This window comes from Sceloporus undulatus, chromosome 2, assembly GCF_019175285.1.
Source record: "Sceloporus undulatus isolate JIND9_A2432 ecotype Alabama chromosome 2, SceUnd_v1.1, whole genome shotgun sequence".
Lineage (NCBI taxonomy): Eukaryota > Metazoa > Chordata > Lepidosauria > Squamata > Phrynosomatidae > Sceloporus > Sceloporus undulatus.
The window spans coordinates 65,056,438-65,081,536 of NC_056523.1; the positions used below are offsets into that span (position 1 = coordinate 65,056,438).

General features: G+C 39.4%; 2 protein-coding genes across 2 annotated transcripts in view; one reads left to right on the forward strand and one right to left on the reverse strand.

Annotated features, from left to right (window-relative positions):
- Nucleotides 1–10,350, forward strand: MKRN2OS (MKRN2 opposite strand). The gene is made up of 4 exons (XM_042453322.1): nt 1–383; nt 2,278–2,327; nt 3,023–3,185; nt 8,113–10,350. The coding sequence occupies exons 1-4, from the start codon at nt 166–168 to the stop codon at nt 8,354–8,356; spliced, it is 675 nt and encodes a 224-aa protein (XP_042309256.1). The 5' UTR covers nt 1–165; the 3' UTR covers nt 8,357–10,350.
- The window catches only part of TSEN2 (tRNA splicing endonuclease subunit 2), a 21,172-nt gene continuing 5,766 nt past the window's right edge, over nt 9,694–25,099 (reverse strand). Inside the window, exons 3-12 of the mRNA XM_042453320.1 lie at nt 24,652–24,733; nt 24,279–24,315; nt 21,875–22,364; nt 21,179–21,256; nt 19,429–19,479; nt 17,898–18,036; nt 14,359–14,395; nt 13,633–13,744; nt 11,912–12,001; nt 9,694–9,827 (exon numbers count right to left, since the gene is read on the reverse strand). Coding sequence (XP_042309254.1) covers nt 9,768–9,827; nt 11,912–12,001; nt 13,633–13,744; nt 14,359–14,395; nt 17,898–18,036; nt 19,429–19,479; nt 21,179–21,256; nt 21,875–22,364; nt 24,279–24,315; nt 24,652–24,733 — 1,176 coding nt within the window. The 3' untranslated portion in view covers nt 9,694–9,767. The remainder of the gene's footprint in view (nt 9,828–11,911; nt 12,002–13,632; nt 13,745–14,358; nt 14,396–17,897; nt 18,037–19,428; nt 19,480–21,178; nt 21,257–21,874; nt 22,365–24,278; nt 24,316–24,651; nt 24,734–25,099) is intronic.

Genomic DNA, 25,099 nt, shown 5'->3' on the forward strand with positions numbered 1-25,099 from the left:
CTCACATTACAGGAATGATTGGTTTTGTGGGTTGTCAATCCACCACAACCAAATCCCTTCCCTCTTTCCATGCCCATTTTGCTGGCTAAGCCTTAGCTTTTGTCAGTAAGGTTGTGTCAGGCAGGAGGAAACCAGTAGCATTTACACAAGGAGGCGGCTGAAACCATGCAGCCTTTGGACTCAGAGAGAGGCTTAATTAAAATCAGCCACTGTAAGAGAGACATCTTTGCCTTCTTTGTGCCCAAGCACTGCCCCTTATGTGGGCAAAGTCTGGCCTACAGAAGACTGGAAGAAGCACCTGTCAGCATTCCCAGCCCTTTTGTGAATGGTCACAGAGAAAGATGTTCGTTTTTACTCAAACCTACTTCAGGAACATTTCTAAGGTATGGCTCTTTTGTGGTTTTGCAGGGCTCAAGGAAGTATTTTGCAGACTGGAAAAAGTATAAATGTTGGCATTTACAATTCCCAATGCCCCAGTAAAGCATGGGTATGTTCGGTGGGAGATTCTGGGATTTATAGTCACTTTTTGAAGCACTAGTATGTTGTTAGTTTTATTTATTTTGAGGTCAGAAGCATGACATAAAAGCCTTGTACTGAAATATCTTTGGGCCATACAGTCCAGTCCCCCAGTGATAATCCTCTACCAAGATCTCAGGGTGAGTTTTGTCAAAGCCTGGCTCCTTCAGATACAGTACCACCTGCCCAACACTAGACTCTTAAGTCCTCCACAACTCAGCTCGGTTGTGATGAGTATACAGTTGGCTCTCTATATCCATGGATTCATCCATCCATGGCTTGAAAATATTTTAAATAATATAAATTCCAAAAAGCAAACCTTGACTTTGCCATTTAATATAAGGGGTACCATTTTACTATGCACTGTAGTTAATGGGATTAGAGCATCCATGGATTTTGATATCCATGGGGGGTCCTGGAACCAAACCCAGCAGATAGCAAGGGCCCACTTTTGTTTACTCTTCATATAGAATTGTGTCTAAATTCTGCAGGAATTACTCATCCTTGAAGTGTTGCCTTGAAACCATCACTTGGGCTAATTTAGTGACAAGTCGTTGTAGTGTCAGAAAACCCAAGACTGACTCTGGCATACTCTAGGAAAAAATGGTTCAATAATTGTTAACTGTGAATGATTAAAGACATTTTAAAATTGATAAACTATCAACTATATAAATTTGGATATGAATACATTTGTTTTGTTGTTGCTGCTGTTCTCATGTGTTTATTGTGTTAGAAGGGACATTTCTTTTGTGTATGAAAGAAGGGGGAAAGCCTCTTTTTAGATGATGTTTGCTACCTGCAATTATTAGAAGCACTTGTATCAAAAATGTGCATAAACAGAGTCATAGGAGTTTATCACATGGGAGGCAAAGTGCCAAAATCCCATGCAGAAATGGGATTTAAAACCCAGACCCCTACCCCCACAAAAGCAGAGTTGATTCTTAGATACATTGGGGTTAATGAGTATTAATACGACACTAACCCAGACAGAAAGTGGAAAAAACCTGCTGCTTCTTACTTTCTGTCTTGGTTAATGTCACGTTAATGCCCATTAGCTCCAATGTCGTCTGAAAATCCATCCCACTTTTGTGGGTTTTTTCCACTTTCTGTCTGGCTTAATATCCCGTCAATCGTCTGAAAATCAATCCGATTCTGTGGGTTTTCCCCCAGTTTAAATCCTGTTTTTGCACGAGATCCCTCCCGTGTGATAAACTTCATAGGGTTGAAAGAGACTACAAGGGCCACCCAGTCCAACCCTCATCCATGCAGAAAATGTTACCTCAGATCTACTGCCCAATTAACAGAGGCAGGCTTCTAGTCAATGAAGAGATTGATGTAGCCAATCAATTGCTTAGAAGTTACAGTCCTGAACATACTGATCATAACAGTAATTATGTAGAACTAGATAAAACTTGATTCTTTTCAGAAAATAACAAACAGGACATACCTGTGTACAACACAAATACAGTCATCCCTCCCGATTCATGGACTTGGAATCTGCAATCTCACCCATTCATGGATGGCAAACGAGGAGAGACAAAATGGTGAATGCGCTTGAGGCGCACGTGCAGCGGTGCACACAGGAGCGCACTACCATTAAAATCAATGGCAACTTGAATATCGGCGTTTTTTCGGATTCACATAGGGTGGGTCTGGAACAGATCCCCTGCAAATCGGGAGGGATGACTGTATAATTGCCTTGTTCAGTTTCAATAAACGGATTGTTTTTTAACATGAAAAATATTAAATTTCTTCTTTCAGAGAGTATGATGGACATTCTGATCTTCATGTTGGAATAACCAACACCAACGGTAAGAGGTGCCTACTATTAAACATCAACATAACATTTCTTTCTCCATGCATCATAAATGTACAACAGACATTTAATTTTGTATAATGTTACCATCCATAATGGACTGGCACAATGCTGATCACATCTGAGAGCAGTGTTTCCTATGCTACATTGTGAAGAAAGAGAAGATCAGGTATTTAGGTGAGTCTTCTCCAGCCTGGTGCTCTGCAGATGGATTACACTACAACTCCTATTATGCCCAATCCAGTTGGAAAAGGCTGACTTAGACAAACAGAGCTAGTTTGTTAAAACAGCAGTTCCTCCAGGAGAAAGCCACATCTTGGAATCCCTGGTGTCTCATAACAGTCCTTCCAGCCATGGCAGAACACCTGCCCTGCCAGTTTTTCCTTTCCACTTCTTGCACATACTGTCATCTGGCTGTGATGCATCCTGGTAGCCACACATTCAGTGGTTTCACTGAAATTTAAGAAGCTTCTTTCAGACATTGAATTTAGAACACATTCTTTCAGACATTTATTCAGTGGTTTCCACTGAATAAATACTTACTGCTTATCAGCAAACAAACCAATACAAAAATGGTCATTTGGCAAGTGGGATGCCCATACAAACAGGGAAAATTATTGCCAGAAAATATTAGATAGCAATGAATGCCTTTTTCAAAGTATTTCCACCTTTGGCTATTTGTCTTTGCAGGTTTAGTATATGATTACAATGAAACTGGAGTTCACATATCAGAATATGGGTGGGAACAATGTGTGAGTGTTCCCCTCGTCCAGCCTGACATGTATGATCTGCTTACGCAGTGGGATATATACCTAGAACAATTCTCAGAAGCAGACATCTGGCTTCCTCACAGGTATGCATCTCAATGGGAAGATGTGATTATTAATAAAGGCAGCTTTGATTTTTGGACTCCACTTAGCAAGTGCATTTGAAGCAGTTAGAAGGAGAAATGGCTTCTAAAGCTCCCACTTCAATGCATATTTCTTCTTTAGGTTGCTGCAAGAGGGCAATTTTTCTTTTATTTAACATAAGACAACATACCTCAAGAGGCAATAGTGCAACTTCCATCAGCACACCCATCTTACTCAGTCATGATAATCTCTGTTGAGTCAAAGTGTTTATGAATCCATGGTGGTAAGGGAAAGGAGGAAGAGTGATTGTTGTGTTACCTAAATTGCAAGGGGTTCCAAGGGGGCACCCACAAATTGTTTTCAATGAGGAAATCGATTTAGCTCACCAGGAAACAGTGAGAGGGCTATGGAAATGGAAAGCCAAGATTTTAAGCCTTTGTATACCAGTTCCAAACCCAGAGAACTCCAGAAGCAGGTTCAAAATTAGTTTATTTATTAAAAAGGGAATCAAGACCATGCTAAGCACTCTCTCGCACACACAAACAAGAACTAAGGGGAAAAACAGACCACCTTGAAGGGGCAGCTTCAAGCCGCCCCTTCCGAAGCCAAATTGGGGCCACGACAACCATATGCCGTGGCCCCGATCTGCCTTTTTGCTGGCCGAAAAAGGAATGGCAAACAGCCGCTCCTTTTTGTGCCAGCAAAAAGCCAGTTTTTCTGCCCACCAGAGCAGGAAGCTGACTTTAAGGCGCCCCGGCAGCATACATCGTATAAATGCCACGCTGCCAGAGCACCTGGAAGCTGCCCCCCATGTAAATGAATGGGTGGCTTCCAGGCAGCATGGGAGCATGCAGTGTGTAAATTTATATAAAAAGGTGGTAGTGGATGGCAAATTAAAGGATTATAATGGTCAATGCTTACCAGTTCCAGAAGCCAGGCTCCAAAAGGGAGAAAGCTGGGAGTTGAATGTTACCCAATATGTTTGCAGCAGTACTGAGGGAATCTGACAGAGTTTCTCCCTGATTGCAAAACTGGACTGAATTTCTATTGTTCAGGCACATGTAGTTATACCAAGAAATGGATCCTGGGGCAGCAGTTAGTACTTGGAGAGATTGCTAGGTAATAACAAGAATCTCTAGGTAATGTGAAGACGGAAACCTGCCTGAAATCCTGGGGAAATGTTGTTGCATATCAGTGAGGACATTACTGGAGTAGATAGACCAATGGTCTGATACAGTACAATGCAGTTTCCTATTTCCATCACTTCCAGCATCTGCCACTTAAGATGACTGTCTCACTACCTAACAGGATGGCCAGCCTTGCTAGCAGGGAGAGCTAATTCAGAGATATTGTAAATAGCTCCATATAGCTTTGACATTTTGTGGTTTTGCCAGTAACACTTCACCCCATTTCCTTTTAAGTCTCATTTGTGCAACCAAAGATGGCTTCTGACTTTGGCTTCTGCTCAGCTTGTCAGATGAGTTTTATAAGGAATGGGAATTGATTGAAATATACAGTGCCATATTATTCACAGAAGTTAAAACTCACCCCGCCAGGGGAGCTTGTAACATATCAAAGTATTTTTAAAAAGCAAACAGTAAAATAGTATATCAAGCTGCAATCTTGTACATATTCAACTGGGAGCAAAGTCCATCGTACTCAAGGGTAAAACAGATCGCCCTGAAGGAGCGGCTTCTGGCTGCCCCTTTGCTCGCTGGGTTGGGACCGCAGCAACCGCATGTCATGCCTCCAACCTTGCCTTTTCTCAGCGCAAAAAAGAGTAGCAGAAAGGTGCCCTTTCCCTGGTGCAAAAAAGACCAGCAGAAAGCTGCTCCTTTTTGCACAAGGGAAAGGGCGCCTTTGCTGCAGCGATGGCATTTCTTCAGCATTTCTTTGGCACAGTGTGTGTAAACACTGCGCTGCTAAAACACCATGGCTCCACTGCATGTGGGCGTGCTGTCTGAATGCCATGCACCCAGTCTGCCAGGAAGCCTGCTCTTCTTGACCATCTGTTTCTCCCCTCAGTGTACTTATTTGGAGTGTGGATGCAACCAGTTACAATAAATTGGGGGTTGTTCTCACTCACCCATCCCATAGTTCCTCTGGAAAGAGCCTCGGTTTCCCAAATTCGCTTTGGCCACCCCATGGGGAGAGAATCTTTGGGGAAAATTGCTCCCTGGGCTGTCTTGGGAGGCATCCCATAGTTCCTCCTCCTCTCTTATCACAAGACCTCAGCGGACAAAGGGACAAGGGAGGCAAAGATGGCGACGGACGACGGATGGGGACAAAGAAAGGGTGACTCTCCTGAGCCAGCCCATCGCGCTCCGCTCCTCCCATCCAGTTAACCCAATTCAGAGGCTGAATGGTTCCTATTTAAATACTCCGATTGCTATCCCGAATCAAGGAAAAATAGAAGGGTCGACCCTTCTATTTTTTTACTCTGGTTTATAAGCCTCTAACCCGGATTAAATAAAATACACCGATACAGATTCAAATTGTAGTGGAAACGATTGCGGGTTAATCTAGAACTGTTCTAGAGTTAAATTGGGTTTCAGTAGGAATGCAACACCTTGAATTCGATTTGAAAACCGGAGTATAAGCCAGTGAGAACAACCCCAAAGAGTTGTTTTTTAAAATCTGTAATTGTAATTATTTTTATGCTGTAGAACTATAATTAGTGACTTTTTAAAAGTAGCTTACTAATGCAGTGAACCTGCATAGGATTTCTCTTCTTGATTATTTATTATTTAAAAATCCAGGAAGGAACAGCCTATTAATCATAGTTTTTCACTGTATTTTATAGTTCATCAGGAAGTAGGGTGTAATTCAGCACAACATCTGATCTGCCTGTTAGAAAAAGAACAAAGCAAAACAAAATGGGACAGAAGCTCTTTTGGTTTTGGGGATACACTACCATTGCTGGTTTAAAAACTTCATTACATGTTTAAAAAACAAGCTTTTTACTTAACTTTTTCTCCAATCTTTTAGTATTTGCTCAATAATCATTGAGTGATGTTAGGCAAAAAGAAGACTATGAACTTTTTAACACTGAAATCCTCAGGATTTGAACAGGAGGCTGTTATCACACATCTGAGCTCTCATGGCTGAATATTGATTTTTACATTACTGTATTTTTCTTGATATATTTTTGTGCATGTGTTTGTTGTGTGTCTTCAAATTGTTTCTGACTTATGGTAGCTTATGGGGCTTTCTTGGCAGGATTTGTTCAGGGGAGGTTTGCCATTGCCTTCCCCTAGGGCTGAGAGCATGTGACTTGCCAAGATCACCCAGTGGGTTTCATGGCTGAGGGGAATTGAACCCTGGTCTCCAGAGTCATAGCCCAACACTCAAACCATTATGCCTTGCTGGCTCTCTTGATATATTTTTAAGAGATTTATATTTTGGTTTTTAATAAACCTTCCAAGGCAACATACCAAACTTCAAAACACAAATGTTTAAAATGTTAAAATGATACAAAGTGCTTAATTGTTTATCTGACATTATTATCTATGTTTTGACACAATTCTCATGCGCATAACTTTCTATTCATTTTCCATCATTTCATTGTCCATTTTCAATGGGCATGCCAATGTATTCATTATTAGGTTTGTTTTCCCTGAGATACATTTCCTATTTCAAATAAGGGAGAGGGGGGTGAAACTCATCATGTTCCAGTTGTTGTTTTGACTAAACGCTCATCATTCCTAACTAATGTCCATGCTGTCTGTAGCTCATGGAAGTTGGAGCCCAACAAGAATTTGAGGTCTGACTGGAGGGCATGGATTTTCCATGCTTGCTATAGTGCAAATGTGAGCAATTGTGGCTCTCCAGATCATGTTGGACTGCAATTCCCATCAGCTCCAGCCAGGATACCCTGTGGTGAGGAAATGAAATCTGCAGTCCAAGAATATCTGGAGAGCCACAATCCAACCCTACTTGAGTAGCACAACCTAGAGGAGAGTGATCTGAAGATAAAAAACATAGTTTTTTAAAAAACAGTTTACTGATGGTGATGGGGATTTTAATTCCTATTAATGATATTAACTTGAACTTTATAGTGAAATCTATTAGGGTGGGCTTTTCTGTTAATCATGGTGAAGACTGTAATTATTAATAAGCACCAATAAACATTAAGGGACTGGTGATTAGTTACCACAAGTTCAGACTTTAAAATATTCATGTACGCTACAGATGACAGTACAGGGAAGGACTCTGACAGTGTCTTGTGAGTGAAGTTATAATGCCCAATTTTTGCAAAGTCTGAAAAAAACAATGCAGATTATGAGAACATCTGCCATGAGATATTTGTGACTTCACTGCAGTTTAGTAAAGAAACAAGACTATAAATCTTACAATGATCGCATTAAAAAAAGCCCTCCCATTTCGTTCTGGATTCTAAACAGGAGGCCATAAACTTTGTGGCTGAGTCTCTCATCTGTTTTGTTTTAAGCAAAGACCACCCAGCAGCATCTAGCCTGGGAGCATAAGAGTATGCTACAAAAGCACTCATACCCCTTTTGTCCTTTTTTTAAAAAAGCCAAATCCTTCTCTCAGAAAGCAGATACATTGCATTTAGCAAAAGAAAATGTACATATAATAACTGTTGGTTTAAAGTGGGAGGGAGGGAACCCTAAAATCATAGAAAGATATTACACAGCCTTTATTTTGACCAGTTTCACTCCCTTTTTCTTTTTGCCAATCTCTTTTATTGTAAACATGAGACTACTTCATTACTGATTTTTGTACGGTCTTAAGTTGAAAAATAATGTGATAAATAATACAAATAAACAAGAGACATTTCGTCATAATCCTACCCGCTTCTAGTAATTCAAAACAGTGAAAGGTTAGGGCTGTACCACAAATTTTAAAAAGTTTAATAGTTACAGAGAGCACTGATTCCTTAGGCTCCTTTCTTCCTCTCTTTAATAGGTATCAAGAACATTTCCACAACTGTTACACATATGCACTGACATTTATTAACTGTGTGCTGAATGCCCAAAAGAAGCAGCAAATGAATAAAAATGAGTTTACAGAAAGGTTTGTGATTCCACGGACAAGAAAAGCTTCCAAGTATATCACCATCTACAAGGAAATACGCAAGAATGGCTTCTATGCTGTTGATCACCCTGATCAAGACAACCAAACTTCCCCTGGGAGCCAAGAGCATTTGTAAGGAAGCAGTTGTATGGCGCAAATAAAAGTAAAACTGTCAGGTGAAGATATGAATACCTTTCTGTTCTCGCACAAGGAAAATGAGAAGCTGGGAAAGCAACATGATTTAATATATGTTTTCACATGAGAAAGTCCCACTGAGATCAATTAAGATTACTCCCAGTTGTCCATAAGATGGCAGAACCTTGAGACACAGGCCTGAATTCAGTAGGCCTTTAGTGTAAATATCCACATGTGGGCATATGCCATCACAACATGACACAACCCATGTGCAGAATAGAAACATAAGGCAGCGAACGTAGGCAAATGAGACAGTTGCACAATGACCAAACTGAAATGTGTAATGCAGTGTGGACAGTGTGCTGCATTAGGCTGGCTGTAGTTGTTTCACAAACTCCTCCATTTCACAATGCCAAATTTTTCATACTGCATGCACATATTACTTCCTAAATTCCAGCCATAATGTGATAATTTTCAAGAGGCTTCTCTCTACTTTCCTGAAAAGTGACATTTACTGTTTCATAAAATAAAGTCATTGGCTTCATTTTTAACGAGGCATAGCCCTTCCTTTCTTGATGGGACTAAAACCCAAGAGGATGCTGCTTATGGAGGTTTATACGTCTGGAAGCTATCTTCTCTTACTGCTCCCTCCAGCCCTTTAGGAGCATAAGGGGCTATAGGAGAAAGGGGTGAAAGTCTCCACTTCTGCTCATTCTGGCAAGAATGTATGTGAGTAGAACTCCACTCAAGGGATAATCTTTTCAACAAACTCAGGATTCCCAGGCATTATCTGCATTCACTAATCATGTGGAAGAAGCCAGTTTTGCAGTCAAGTATATTTAATAAACTGCATTTGGCTGACATAAGCTGATAGTTGGGATATGTAAAGTGTTCCATTCTGGATGTGTTTTTGATTTGCATACCCCAACACCATGGTCCTTATGCCCATTTACTGCGAAATAAGCCCCAGGGGACTCATTTACATTTCAAGGATGCATGAAAAGGATTCCGCTGAAAGCCAGATCCCAGCATATTCAAAACATTTTTATGCTTCCAAAGCAGTAATAAACAGTTTGATGCTCCGTACTCTATAAAACTGGAATTCCAGTGTAGGATAAACTACAAACCTATTACAGAAGCGTACTTGAATGAGGCAGTTCTGTGCTACACTTCAAGGAAATACTAATAGATGCTGGAGTGAAAACAGAAATTTAATGGTGGGATTCTGGTAAGGGCCGAAACAGCATTATAGAATCCAGGTTTTTTAAAAAATAAACAGCAAGCCTTTAGTATTATTTAAAGTTACAATACACTTAATAAAAAGGCACAATGCGCTTACAGGTCTACAGAAAACGTTTTGTAGGTTAGTTTAATGCACCTGTTGATAATACTGAAGTTTCAGATCCATTTTATCAAAGCTCCTCTTGTTCACTGCGCTCAGAGGATGAGACCCAACGATTTAGAATCAGTTCCTAGGGGGGAAATTGATAATTAAAGCCTGAAAAGGAATAAACAAAAAAACCCCAGCCTATCTTTATTTCCAGCTTCTTCCTGGGCCACATGGCTTTTTTCGGTGATAAAGGGCAATAACAGATAAATGCAAATCCTCATCACGACAGCATTACCACTATGATCTGGCTAGATTTTCGGTTTTTATCATTACCCATCTTGTTTCTCTCGCCCACACTCACATCTTTCTACCATCCTTTCCATTCACTGAAACACAATGTAAATAATAATAATAATAATATTTATATCCCGCCTTTCCCTGAAAAATGTTTAAGTAACTTCAGGGCGTGTTGGTTGTTGTACAATGGTCCCCAAATGTTTTGGGCTGCCACTCCTTTTCCTCTTTAACAACAACCTTAGCATCCCCCCATCGCTTTCTTGATATTAGGTCTACTGTCCTACTGCAAGTTCAAAACAACCGATCTAGAACTGTAAAGTTAAACACACACATGTATATCACAAATAAAACTTAACTTTGTAAAACTATTTGATGTTTTTATCAATTTGAAAAAAAAATTATGTCTCATCTGTAAAACACTGAAGACCATAGTTTTAATGGGATGGATGTGTTTGGTGCAAGGATATTAGTTTTTTAATACCAGGCTTGAAGGCACTGAGAAAACATCTTAGATCCCTGTGTTTAATAATTTAGCTTGGAAAGAAACTGGGCGACTACACTGCAACCTAGCTCTACTAAATATGATGTTCTGAACGCAATAAAATATGTCTTGACTTTGGTCCACAGTTCAGGGTAGCAGGCAGAATTTTTGAAATTTGGCCCCAACACAATGTCATTCTGGCGTGAAATCAGTTCTGCCTCCACCACTCCTGTTTCCCATTGGAAACACCACTGCTGAGGCTTCACTACAAGATCTGGCAACAAGAAACAAGCTGTGATATTTTGAAGGAGGATGCCAACAGCGGTGCAAAGGGTTGGCTGAGGTACCCCTGAATAGAGAGGGACAGCAGGGCCTTCTGGCAGTGGGGAATTAGGGAAGTTCAGCCTTCCTTCCTGTACTTCCTCTCCCATGCAGTTGAGAAGAAGGAGAGGCCCCAAGAGACTTGAGCAGCTATGTGGAAGGGATGGGGCACTTTGGTAGTTGTGGGGATTTTTCTGCCCTTTACAAAATGTCTGAGTCTGGCCCTGTGTTGGGCAGAAAACGGTAGCAACCTGACTGGCTTGGCCCAAGACATTTTTCTGCCTGACACAGAGGAGTAAACTGGCACTTATTCTTTCCTATCCCTGCACACCTAGTAAGTTCTCTTACTAGGGCCTGGATGACATCTTTCAGGGACCCTGAGGGAAGGCCATGTGGGACTCACTCAGCTTGGCTCCCCTGCCCCAAGAGTATGTAACTTAAATTTTATCATATAGTGTTTGTAAAAATTGCTACCTTAGTAACAATGCCCTCCTAATGTCCCCTGCCACCCCCTTTTTCCTCACCCAATGCCCACTTTGGGAATCACTGTTCCAGTATGTGAACTCAGCATCTGATGAATGTTTCACAACTAGTGAGTTCCTCAGTTATTTTAATTCAGCCCAAGTGATCAGTCATACATAACATAATTCTTAACATTACTGACTTGGAATAGCATACCTCTGTACTTGTGAGAGTGTCAGAAGAGTTTTTATCTTTGACATAGTGATCTGCGGTTCAAAACATACAACTACAGGGATGTTTGGGCATGTGGAATAGGATGCTTTTACAATTACATTATAAATTTTTTGCAGTGTTGTTCTTTCAAGACCAATTCATCTGTTACTGAAATAGTATGGAAACTACTTTTACGTCACAACTAGGAAGGAACCATGTGGGTCAAGAAAATAAAGTGAATCAGGTGTAGAAAACTGAATGCTTGTAACTGACTGCTCAGTTAGGCAAAAAGATATTTTACCCAACAGCTTCCTTGTTCGCAGACCAGATAGCCATCTAAAATCACTTCAGCTGGCATATAGGTCTACTGAGGTAGGGAAGTTCAAACATCTGGAGTTGGATGCCTTGAGGCAATCACTGACTTCAGATAAATCCAGGGATAGCTTTCATACCTGAACTTTAATTCTTTTGAGGCATTCTGGGGACAACATTTCTTTTTCAGTCATATCAGATGGCTTGATCAAATAGCAGAACATGAGTTCCTGATGGTAAAGAATGTATGTTATCAGCAACAAAATCAAATAACTTATATCAACATTTTCCTGTAAGTAGGTTACTTAAAAGAAAAAAAGTTCAAATTAAGAGATACAAGATTTACACTTTACTTCTACATAACTCAGGTAACTAAACCTGAACATTCTTTTCATAAAGGATTTTTACTCCCACTCAGCCCCACTTTTCTCCTAATCTTCTGTCTTTTTTTTTTAAAAAAAAGCAGGACTGGTATTAGGAGGAGGATGATAGTGGGCTGGGGATACCAAACTTTCAGTGCTGGGCTGCAGCAGTGTGTCAACAGTAAAAAAAAAATGCCATAAACAATGCTTGATCTGGGAAAGAGTGGGACTCTATTCTGGTAAGATCCTAATGCAGCTATGTATGCCTCACAAGCAGTTGCCCCCCCCCAAAACACTTACTGAGCATGTATGAACAGCAAAACAGAGAGAAAGGGGAAAAGCTGATAAGCCTGCTTCATCAGCTACCCCCAATATATAAACAACATAAACAAAAATAGAGCTCTATAAGTTTGTCCACAAAAATGGAAATCACAAGAAATGTGGAGGCTAGTGACTGAAAAAAGTCATCTCCGGTTACATGGAAGAATCTTCAAGTGGTCTCTAGAAAGTGTTTTTGTTTACAAAGCTCACCTGATCTGACATATACATATTTATTAGTTGGGGGGGGGGTTGCTGATATATGTTAAACTGCTGCTCTTGTTTTTTGTGGTATAGAAACCTATCCTTATTCTGTCCTTGTTTTTCCTACCCCAATACATTCTACATCTGATACCAAATTCTCTGTTTAGGAAACAACGCTCTGGAATGCATCAATTTTGTTATCTGTGGAATACCTTTATTTGACAAATACAATGCTGAACTTGAATTAAGGAAATGTAGGTTCAAATTCCCATTAAACCACAATCAATCATTGGAAATCTTTGTGTAAATATAGATTGAGGTGCACAACTGAGGAAGACTAGGATTACATTACCCCCCAGAAAACACCTTAGAGGGTCACCTTCAACAACTCCACCACAAAAATCTGTAGAGAGTATGGGGAAATACTGTAGAGAGTATGGGGAAATTTTCACGTTTTTGTCCCTTGGACCATTTTGGGCTGAGAAGAGATCCTTCTTGACAATGGAAGACACTTCCTCTTCACTCTTATTTTAAAATAGCCTCTCTTGGGCCTAAAAAGGCTTAGGGGGACAAATATGTGATAGAAATGCCCTGATTTCCTGGAAAGCATGGTGCGGAGGGACATTTGTTTGAAAAAGCATTGTAATTTAAAAAAACATTTCTGAGGGTCGATGTCTGGTATAGATAGACTAGAATATAAGAATTGTCACAGTAGCATCTAGAAATACTGGCATATGCATAGGCTTATTCCAATCCAAGTGTTGGTACAAGTTTTACAGCAAAAAGAGTTTTCTATATATAACCAGGTAAACAGTTATGCTTTGAATGTGCAAACTACATTTATTGCTATCTGATTTGATCTTTTGCCTGATATCTTTACAGAATACCTTTGTTCTGTTTTGTATTAGTGAATCCTCCTGTCCATCACAGTATTTTCCTCTATGGCTTTAAAATGCTTAGTTCTTTTTATTAATTACCTTAGAAACATTTGCTGTAGTTCTGTTCAATCCAGACAAAGATTTCCAGCTGAACGGTCTGTGCAGTGACCCTTCAAAATCATCATTAATTAATTCAACAATCACAGAATAACTGGAAAACAAAGACAATCATTTTAATTCAATTATTATGAAAAGTAATTTAAGACAGATCTTGCTAGCAGAGATGATAAAAACCAAATTAGTGAAGACAGGACATATTTCTTAGTCTTGAAACTTGAAACTCTCCTTTAAGCAAACGTATGTGTGATAGAAGACCAAATTTTAGCTAATATGTCTAGACATTTAGTTAACAGAGCATGTAGGTTGAAGGCAGTTAAAGATAGTTTATCATAGCAGGCATGATTTGATGAATTTGAAGATCAGATAAATTGTTCATATCTATCCAGTACTAATCTGTGTGATGTCTAGACAATTCTAGTGAGATCATCTGGGAAAAAATAAAAGCAAACCTTTTTTAAAACTTGTTTAAATTCATGCATACTTATTTAAAATGTCCAGTTTGTGATATTTCCAGAAATGTCCAGGTTACAATGTCCAGTTTATCTCAAAACGATCATGCTTCCTTGGTGCTAATGATATACAATGCTATTTTGAACTGAGGATGAAAAAAAACCTAATGTTGCTTAATGGAATAAATGAAGAATGTTGAATGTGACATGCATGCAAAAGAAAAACAGTAATATATCCAAATCTTGAATGCTATACCTGGCATGGTAAAAAGGCGGACCCTTTCGATACAACACTGTAACGGGAAGGAAAACAAACAAGCACTTACTAAAAGCATCATGACTTTTTCATGTGAAATAATGGCTGGCAACCTATTGGTGAATTATGATGGTACAAGTTGGATTTACACCAATGTGACTCACTTTTTTTTTTTGGTTGTTGCAGGCTGGAATTAATTACTAACTGTGAAATGACCATATCCCATTCCCAACCTATCTTTTTTAAGCTTTAGTGCCCCCATGCACCAAACCCAGCCATTTCCTAACTTATGGAGAGTCAAGGCAGGCAACAGCAGACAAGTATGCAGCTATATTCCTAGAGCTGGATGGAGAGGGACCTCTAGAGCCCTGGTGATACAGTGGTTAAATGCTAGTACTGCAGCCACAAGGTTGTGAGTTTGATCCCAGGTAGGGCTCCAAGGTTCACTCAGTCCTCCATCCTTCCGTAGGTCAGTAAAATTAGTACCAAGCTTGTTGGGGGCAATTGGCTTACACACTGTAAATTGCTTAGGGAGTGGTAGTTCACTGATGCTTGCTATTGCTTTTGCTATCTCTGACTTGTAGCTGTTCGTCCAGTTATAGGAAAATAACTGTCTGCTATTCCCCTAACTGCTTCTTCAGTAACCAGAAAATCACTGGGGTTGTTGGGATGCAGCTCAGAATAACTGTAACGGGTTGGGATGTGTGAGATGGGAGACTACAGTAGCTATGTCTTCCATCATAGCCAATGTTAGTATAGGATCTGTGATTCTCTGTTACCCAGCCCTGACAATCCAAACTGTAATATAATAAGCTCAGTTTTTATTCTGACCAGAGTAAGGACATGAACATGTTCACAATAAACATAAACACTAGGTGACTCGGAATGAAGCGCTTTCATTCCACCATCTTGGAAGCAGCGAAGAATCCCAGTAAGGCCCACATAATATGTCAGGAGTTGAAAATAGTCACTACTATTCAAATCAATCTTTAATTTTACTTTACCTCTATGTCAGCTATTGTATTGAAGGTGCACCTGCCTCTACATGGAATTCTTTACTAGGGAAGCACTTATAGGAGAGACCACAGCTTGCATGCACATGTGGAGGGCCAGGACCAGAACTAACACAAGTACGCTACTCAAGACAGATGCCAAAGCTCCTGGGAACAGAACTAAACTAGCTCCACTCTGAAAAGACTGGATGTGGACAGATAAGAGATTCAGAGCAACTTTAATATTAGGTGGGGGGGGGGGGGAGGGAGACATAACCAATGCACCAAAAGTGATGCTGCCAAATGTCTGCATGTTAATAAAATGTTTAGCAGCAGTTTGGTCTTACATAGACAAGTAAAGTTATATTTCGCTGGTCAAAACTAGTTGCATAAAATAGTGCATACAGTACTTTAAAATCAACATGCTCTTGTTGTTTTGTTTTTGTTTGAAGATAGGAAAAACTCTGTTATCATTAGTTAGGTTTATTGTTCAGACTAACTACTATCTTGCTAGATCTACTCCCCCCAAAAAGGAGGTACTGAGAGAAGAGTCTTCTAATTAAAACTCAATTAGGATTTACACTTAATAAAAGAACAGGGGTATGGCTGGTTTCACTCATTTGTCCAGCATGTGCCAAAGCCTTACAGGGAATAGGGTATAGTGAACAAAATAATGATTTATAAAGTGCACAATGTTTTTAAAATGTACCCCCTAACATAAATAATGAACATTGCAAATAGATTTCCAGGCTCTTTTTTCCCATGGTAGAAAGCTTTTCATTCACACTGATGACAGAAGGCCATAAATTAAACATTTAAAAAGTTACTGCATTGTATACATCTATTATTTAAACAAGCCAACAAAGAATGGAAGAACTCGAGGGGCCTCAGTACTCAAATGTTCAAGCAAACAAAACTCAACTGAATGAACAACAAACCTCAAAATAAAACAAAACACTACTGGATGAAGAACATAAGTAATTGGTTATTTAAACTGGGAAATCGGATGGACAAATCCAGAGCTCACAGATAACTTTAATAAGATCACTTTCTCACTATGAGGGCCTTGCCATATACTCAACTGTGCTGCCACTGAAATCTAGTGCATCTCCCTTCTCTTTACTGCCATTTGCATCATCTTTTGCTACTGCCACAGTGTTACCCACAAAGGTATGAGGCTGAGAGAGCCTCCACTACCTGTAGCAGTCTATTTTTAATATATTGGGGAATATTGGCTTGGCTTGAGAGGGGGTACCCTTAGGACCAGAAGCACCTTTTATACCACTACTAGCTGATAGAGACTCATATTAGAAGAAACATGAAAGAACACACGTATGAAAGTAACATCCAGCACACAGAGCTAACTGAAATGGAAAGGTGAAATGGGATAGTGAAATTTGAGAGGTGGTTTGAAGGGTTATTGCTACTTGTCCTGAAGATGGTTCACAGAAAGTAGAAATGACTCAAACTGCAAGGTTTGACAACGCTAGTCCTGGGATGCTAACAGGAACAGATGGAGTGCCAAGCACAAAAGAGTGCAGGTAGTGACTCAGACTGAAGCCTGAAGGCATCAGCCACTGGACAAAGCAAAGGGGTTGACTGTGGCAAAGAGGTTAAGTTTTTCAGTCATATATATATATCTTAAAACCAGTATCAGGTTAGGGGCTCAATAATCCTTCAGAAGAACCTGAGAGGATTTCCAAAGTAGCGAATTTGTTTTGATATTCAGGAGATGATTTTGATTGATGGTTGTGCCATTGACTTTACAACGCACTGACAATACCTGGAGCACCCCAAAATGAGGTGACAGGAAGGATATTTAGGAACACAGAAGTGAAGAAAGGAAATCTGGTCTTGATGGATCTCTTGGCGAGAGCTCATCTTTGACTTTCAGTTTTAGTCAGAAATGCAGAGCATGGGAAGGGGGTGCTGCCCTTTTAGTAAGCCTCTTTTATCCATTCTTTTACGTCATTCACATGTCTGGGGTTTACATGCCATATTGAAAATACTACCATTTCAGTGTCTCATAGGTCATTGCAGCCTCGATAGCCCATGCTGGCACCTAGCAGTGTGATATCAGAATATAGTTGGATTGAGATGTATCATGAGGGTATCAGGGTACTTAAAACAGTCCAGAATTAATGCAGTTTGACACCGTTTTAACTGTCATGGCCCCATCTTAATGGAATCCTGGAATCCATAATCTGTTCTGGCACCAGAGCTCTTTGATAGAGAAGGCTAAATATCTTGTCAAACAATGAATTCCAGAATTCCATATCATTGAATGATAAAGTGGTGTCAAACCACATTGATTCTGCAGTGCAGATGCAACCTACGTTTTCTGCCATGATGGCTGCTGTGAAGATGATCTCATCAAAATTTCTCATGGACCAGTTTGGATGATACCAGTCTAACTATCCTGCCCAAAGAGATACAGAAAGACATGACCTCTCTGCCCCTGTACACATTGGATCTGCATTACATGAACTACTCTTCTGTTGCATAGTAAATGCCACCAGATACTAACAAGGAAAGTAAAATACTTACAAAGATCAGTTCCGTATTTCAGCCCAGCTTTAGGCACCCACCCTTTACTACGGAAGTAGTGATATGCCATATAGGTAGCCTTAAAGTTGGGTTGTGCATCACTGAAAACCTCCCATAGCTTCAAGATAGATAAAGGCACCTGGAACACAAACAGTTGCCTCCATATAACCACTGCACATGAATACAGCCTACTACTGCGCTCAATTGTTAGCAGTCTTGGACACCCCAAAAGCTATTATTTTATGTCATTTAATTAAAGTCATGAAAATACACCAACCAAATGAAAGCAGATATTTAGTAAGCTATGTAACAGAGATCATATACCATCTAACTTTTGAATTGTTGCTTATTTAATTTATAGTATTTCTGTATGGCCTCCCAGCCCACAAAGGCTCCCAAGGTAATAAGCAAATAAAAACCAATTAAAATAATACAAAAAGAAAAACACTTTTAAAACACTTCAAAATATTTTTAAGGTCCAAAACACACTGCAGAAATAATCCAGTTTGAGACCACTTTAACTACCCTGGGTCTGTGCTAGGGAATCCCAGGAATTGTAGTTTATTGGGCACCAGAGCTTTTTGACAGAGAAGGCTAAATATTTCACAAAACCACAGTTCTCAGAATTTCCTAGCACTGAGCCAGGGCAGTTAAAGTGGTTTTAAACTGGATTATTTCTGCAGTGTGCTTTGGACCTAAAAACACCTAAAAGCAGTTTAAAAATAATCCTAGAGGAACCACAAAGCCTATAGGACCTAATCTAGAAAGATCAGTCGTGAATAATTAAGAATCTACTGTGGATTTTTTAAAAAGTTTTTTTCACTAGTTTTGCTACCACTCAAATTTGCACAAAATTCATTTGGAAATAAACTGAATTGTCACAGTGTATGTGTGCTATTGAATTCAGCAGCATAGGATGGGACCAAAAAATTCATTTCAATCAACTTAAGTGGATATAACAGCACACAGTAATGTTGTCGTGTGCCTTCAAATCGTTTCCAACTTATGGGAACCCTTAGGCGAACCTACCATGGGTTTTTCATGGCAGGGAATTGAACCTCCATGTTGATCTCCAGTTGTAGTCCAATGCTGAAACCATTACATGCTCACAAACCGCAAGGCTGTGAGTTCAATACAAGCCAAGGGCTCAGGCTTGACTCAGGCTTGCATCCTTCCAAGGTCACTAAAATGAGTACCCAGCTTGTTGGGGGCAGTTAGCTTACACATTGTAAACCGCTTAGGGCGTGCTTAAGTGCACTGATAAACTGTATAGAAATGTACTTGCTATTGCTATGCTGAAAGTATTACAAAGGTCTAAATCCAAAGCTTAGCTCAAACTAGAACCAGCCCACTGAACAATAAGTCAATTCTTATGTAAATGCTACTACCGATCCAACAGATCCAGTCTAATTGGGATTAATAACTGGATTTAAGAAAGAGTGTTCATTCCTGTGTGCTAACAAGCAATACCCAAAGCAACAGTTCATTCATGCACAGCTTAGTCATAAGTAATTATAAGGCATCATCTTACCTCACTGTAAAAGATACTTAAACATCCCAGGGCATATACCAAGAAAAAAGCCTACAAACAAAAAAACAAACAGTAAACAGAATAGCACAAGTTATATACTGTATATACTCAAGTATAAGTCTAGAAATTTTAGTTAAAAAATAGACCCCAAAAATCTAGGTAGACTTATCCATGGGTTAATGTAAATATTATACTTTAACTCTTATTAAAAAGGGAACCATCCCCTGGTGAAAGGGAAGAGTGCAATCTGTCCTGGAAGCACTGACCTCCATCTGCTCTCTTTTCTATCCAGCCTTTAGTGTGAGCCAAAACTGTTAGGCCTACCAAAATTTTGTAGGTTCTTTGGCATTGTTTTCCTTTGCTTCATCTTTTGGATCCTTTCTTGCATGTCCCTAAATTTTATCCTTGACGTATCTGAGGGTCATATCAAAATCCATAATTCTGCCCTTAAATCTGCCCTTGATTTATACATGGTAGACTTATAGACAAGTATATATCATATATCACAGAGTATTAGCATGAATATGTTCTGAAAAGTAAGAAAAGAGAGGGAAGAATGGAACCAAAAATAGCATATTGCTTCTAGATGGCCATACTGAAAGATATGTGCTTGTCATTTAAGAACAAGAACAGGCTACATTTAGATACAATTGCTTACTTTTAAGCAGACGTGGGAAAATGAATTGCAATATTTCTAGGCAGTGAGCAGAATCTTACAATTATTTCTGTTAATTATGGGGGCAGGGTGTCCGCGAAATACCTGAGACTACAGTTGTCCCTCCTGATTCATGGTCTTACCGTTCATGTCCCTTGGTCTTTCATGGATAGTATGTCAGGAGGGACATACTGGCACGTGCACCCAAGGTGCGTGCACTGCGCCGCACGCAAGAGCGCACCCCCATTGATTACAATGGGGCTCCAATATTGGTAATTTCCCCGATTTGCAGGGTGGTGGTGGTGGTGGTGTCCAAAACGGATGTCCCATGAATTGGAAGGGACAACTGTATTTGAAAGATTGTAGCTCTTAATATGAGCTTGCCTAAGTTTTAAAATCCTTGGGCAAGGGCTTTCTCTTGATCCATCACCATCACAGGCACATTTAGTGAGGACAGAGACTTCATGATGGCTGCTCCCAGGTTGTGGAATTCCTTCCCTCTTTTGTCTTTCCACTGGCAGCGAAATATCTTTTTGTTTCCTCTTGTCTTTTAACTGGAATGTGCAGTATTTTTAATCATCATTCTTTACATTTTAATTGCTTTTTTAATTGTCATATATTGATATTTTAATATAATTATTTGTTTTTGGCACTATGTTATGCCTTGTTTGAACTTTATTTCTGTATGTTGTATTGTGTTGTAACTGTATATGTATAATATAAGTCTGAACTTGGGTCCCAAATTGGGGGAAAATGCAGGATACAAATTAAATGATATCAATAAATAGCTGAATAATGATCAAGTGCTAGAGGATCACCACCTCAAAAAAGATCTGCAACAGTTATACAGTTTGTTGAAAAATCAGTGGGGACTCTTGTTCAAGCAGAAGAAGTGGCATTGTTTCAGTTAATACATAGAAACTTACTGAAATAGAAAATACTATATCAGCTATCTTATTGCAAAGCTGATCCATACTTCTTGCTTCAAAAAAATATTGCAGTGACTAACAGTGCAAATACCTTGGAGTTAAAACATTCCTAATACCTTATAGGCATATCCCAAGATTATAAAATTCAACAATATACGAAAATTACCTCTTCTAGACTCAGCTGCAAATATTCAAAAATCTTAAATGGGTTTCTTCTGCATACTAGCTTTTCTTTTTTGATTAACTACAAGAAAGTAGCAAAATAAAGTTATGAGAAAGCAATCAAAACATTTATGTCTTAGCACTAGCTAAAGGCCTATAACATAGACAACTGAATTTCCTTTCTCTCACAAAATATCTTTCTAATCCTCTTGCCTCTTTACTGCTGAAATATTCTCTTTTTGCCTGGCGCCTCTCCTTTTAATGGTATTGCGTGACTTGCTCTGATGCTATAGTAGGTTTGAAGGGAAAAGTGCTACCTTTCTGGATAACACAAGCTTAGCTGCGCAGATTTTACAGTTGACTTGGCCAGACAACCTATTGCTCATAAAATAAAGGGAGACCATAGAACTGAAATTCAAAGTTTCATGAACAACATCTGTTAAATTAACCTGTCATTATTGCAAATATGCTGCCTAGATTTTCACATGATCCCTTGCTGGTAAGCATCTCATAAATGATTTCAGAGATTTTCATAGAATCATAGATTCAGTAAAGAGGGTAAATGACTACAAGTGCTTATGTAAGATCCATGCCTACAAATGGCTTGTTTTAATCTTTTTCCACAGAAAAGTTTACAATACCACCGCCCCAATGGTGTCTGTATCCAAAAGTATAAAAACAGACCAGTTTGTGCTCTTACATGTGATTTCTCACTTCCTGCTGCTTCAGCTGGACTCACATTTGTTTCCTCTTCTTGAATTAATAAATACTCATGATTATATTCATTATTGATCCAAATATGAGATTTTTGTTCAGTACAACTGTCTTGCTTGAGCTGGTAATGCAAACTGGATGGACGTTGTTCTGCCAAATGAGTCTTAGCTACGGGTTTAGAGTCTGTTATATCCATTTTGTAAGGACTACTATTGACTAGAAGGGCATAAGGAGGTTCACTTTCCAGGTTATGTTCTTTGTTCCCATTTGTTTCTGAAAAAGTCACTAAGTCCTCTGGTTTATTGCCAACAGCTTCCATTTCTGCAGTCTCTTCGTCTTGAGATTCATTATTCTGTTCAGTTTCTTCTCCCAAATTAAGAGGTTTGGTGAAATTCTGAAGGACACTATTAATTGTGTAGTCATCCAATCCTTGTTCCTGCATAAGGCTTTTAGCCCATTCAACATGACGCTGGTACCTGTGATATGAAGAAGCAAAGAAAGTAAACTCTACTTAGTAATTCTGTCCACTCTCTTTGAGGCAAGTCCTCAGTCAGTACAGGAAGCAGAATGACTGATGCGCAGTGGGTTTCCCATACAATCTTCTTCAGATACTGTACCAATCTGTCCAAACAATACCAGAGATACTAAATAGTACTAAACAGCCACAATTCTGGGTAACCTACCTACCTTTTCCACAACTGCAAGCACATTTATATATGGAAAAACAAAGACCATGTTCTATGACAGAATTTAGGCTGGGAACTAGCCCTCTCTCAGGCTTGGTTCGGATGTAACAGAAACCCATGATTTTCTGTTATGCAAACAAGTTGCAGTGAGCCTCGTTTTGGTGTATTCTTCCCTCCCCTTCTCCTTTACATGCTACTTTTACTTTTGATTTTAAGCTAATCACAGTTTTCTGGTAACATCAAAATATAGGGAACTGTAGTGTGCTTAAACTATGGTTAGTGAATCAAGACAGGATCATGTTGTGATTTCTGATCCTGCTATATTCACTAACCATAATGTAGACCAGAAGAAGGTTGAATGTATATTTCAAGATCTTTTCATCTTCAGCTCCTACCAGCCGCTGTTAGCAAGGCCAATGATCAAGGACTGTAAGATCTGAGGTCCAGAACATAAAGACATACACCTACTCCTGGTTTAAGCTGACCACAATCCCCCAAGTTCTGATATCAGAGAGTAATGTGGATATCTTAAATCAGGAATGGGTAATGTATGTGCTTCCAGATATTGCTGGACTACAACTCTCACTAGCCACAGTCAGTAGAGCTAGTGATTGGAATTGCAGTTCTACAACATCTGCAGGTGTATACGTTGTCCACTCCTGTTCTGAAGTCTTGTGTTAATAAACGTTTAAGCTTTCAGTATCTACTAGTATGAAAAAAGGCATACAATGTAGAACTAAAGTGCTTTCCTGTTTTATCTTAATTAATTTTGGTATGTTTCTGACTTTTGACTTGGGGCCTGAAAAGATGGACAGGATACAGGCCAGGTCTATGGTAGTCTGCCCCAGATTTTGATCCAGGTCAGTCCCTAGGCCAGTGCAGTAGTGTTTACATGCCTACTTGCCACTGAACCATGGAGCTCCTGCCACCGCCATCATATCTTTGCTGAAGATCCCTGTTGCGGTCCATAAGGGCAGAAACAGGGCAGCTACCTACACCCATGTGGCCAGGCACCCCCATATGATGTCACAGGCTGCAACAGGAGCCTCCACAGAAGATGTGACAGAAATGGCAGGTAAGGGGCATGCAAGGTCCTATGGCATGCTGGTTGTCGTGGCAGAGTTTTCAAGAAACTTAAGGGCAAACAGCTGTTTTTTATTTTTTATTTTTTTATTATTATTATTATTTTTTTTTTTGCTCCATGCTAAGTCCTCTTTGGGCTGGGATTGGGCTGGGACCACTGGATTGGTGTCCAGACTGGCCGATCCCAGCCCAGAGTTATTGGCCTGTGTCATCCGTACAGCACAACACTAGAGGGAACACATGTTTTTTTTGCCCATGCTTACAGGCTCTATAGTTCACTGACTTACTACAGTAATGGCTGTGAGCTCAATATTGAAAAGCTATGGCAAGATAGGATTTAACATTGCTTAGTGATTCTTGGAACAAAAAAAAAGTTACTCTGTGTGAGCTTTCTGAAACCTTCTTGACCTAACAGTTAAGGAACCCACTTCTAAGACAACAACAGTGGAAGCTAACACTAACTGATAAATAACTGGAAGAACAGTTTAACACTTTCCTTTTTCTGGAATGGGAAAAAACATTGACCCCTCACATTTTTCTTTCTTTTAGAATATTAAGGCTTATATGGTTATTGGAGTGGTTGCAGTTGAAGTCCCAAGCAAACAAGGGAGTAATACTTACTTTTCTGATGAGACTACAGGCATGCCAAAACTGACATCTGCAATATTAAAAAAACAACAACAAATATTGCTATTTTTGCATATTGAATACATACTTAAAATATCAGAAAATTAAAAGTCATAGCTTGTAAACGGTTTCAAGTAAAGTTTACATCCTAAGACACTAAAATCTGGAAAATGAATTTGAAAAATATTTGTTTACCTGTCTCTCTAACCACGCTTTGGGGTAAGAGAAAACAAAGCAGCCCTGCTGTACTACTACATTCAGAGATACTGGTTTCCACCCCCTTAAGGTTTAAGGATCAGTAGTAAATAACACATAGAGCTGGACCATTCAAATGGGATCATTTTAATTTAATGTAAGACTAATTTACCTTGCCACTTAGCAACCAACACAGGATCTGAAATACTGTAGTCTGGCCGACTTCTTGAAAGAATTCCTTTCCCAAAAAATCCCTATAAAAACAAGGAATAACTGTCACCAAGGCCTAATAATAATAATAATAGTTTTTATTTATACCTTCCCGCCTCTCCCGATGGATCGAGGCAGGATCACAATAGAGCTAAAAACAATTACAATATTACAACATTAGTTACCACATAATTAAAACCACAGCTAAAAACATAAAACATCTATCAATCGCAGGATCAGATGCTCTTGTTCCATAGCAATAGTCTTCATAGGAGGTCAGGAAGATATGCACGGCGAAAGAGCTCTTTCTTGAAAATTTCCAAGGATGTAATAAGGCGAGTCTCCTCTGGGAGTCCATTCCATAGTCTAGGGGCAGCTATGCTGAATGCTTTTTGGGAAGTAAAAACATG

Excerpts from the sequence above, each read along its gene's own strand:
- MKRN2OS (XM_042453322.1), top strand. The coding sequence starts at position 166 with ATGCAGCCTTTGGACTCAGAGAGAGGCTTAATTAAAATCAGCCACTGT. Across the intron at positions 384-2,277 it reads ACTTCAGGAACATTTCTAAG|AGAGTATGATGGACATTCTG; the intron begins GTATGGCTCTTT and ends TTCTTCTTTCAG. Across the intron at positions 2,328-3,022 it reads TGGAATAACCAACACCAACG|GTTTAGTATATGATTACAAT; the intron begins GTAAGAGGTGCC and ends TTGTCTTTGCAG.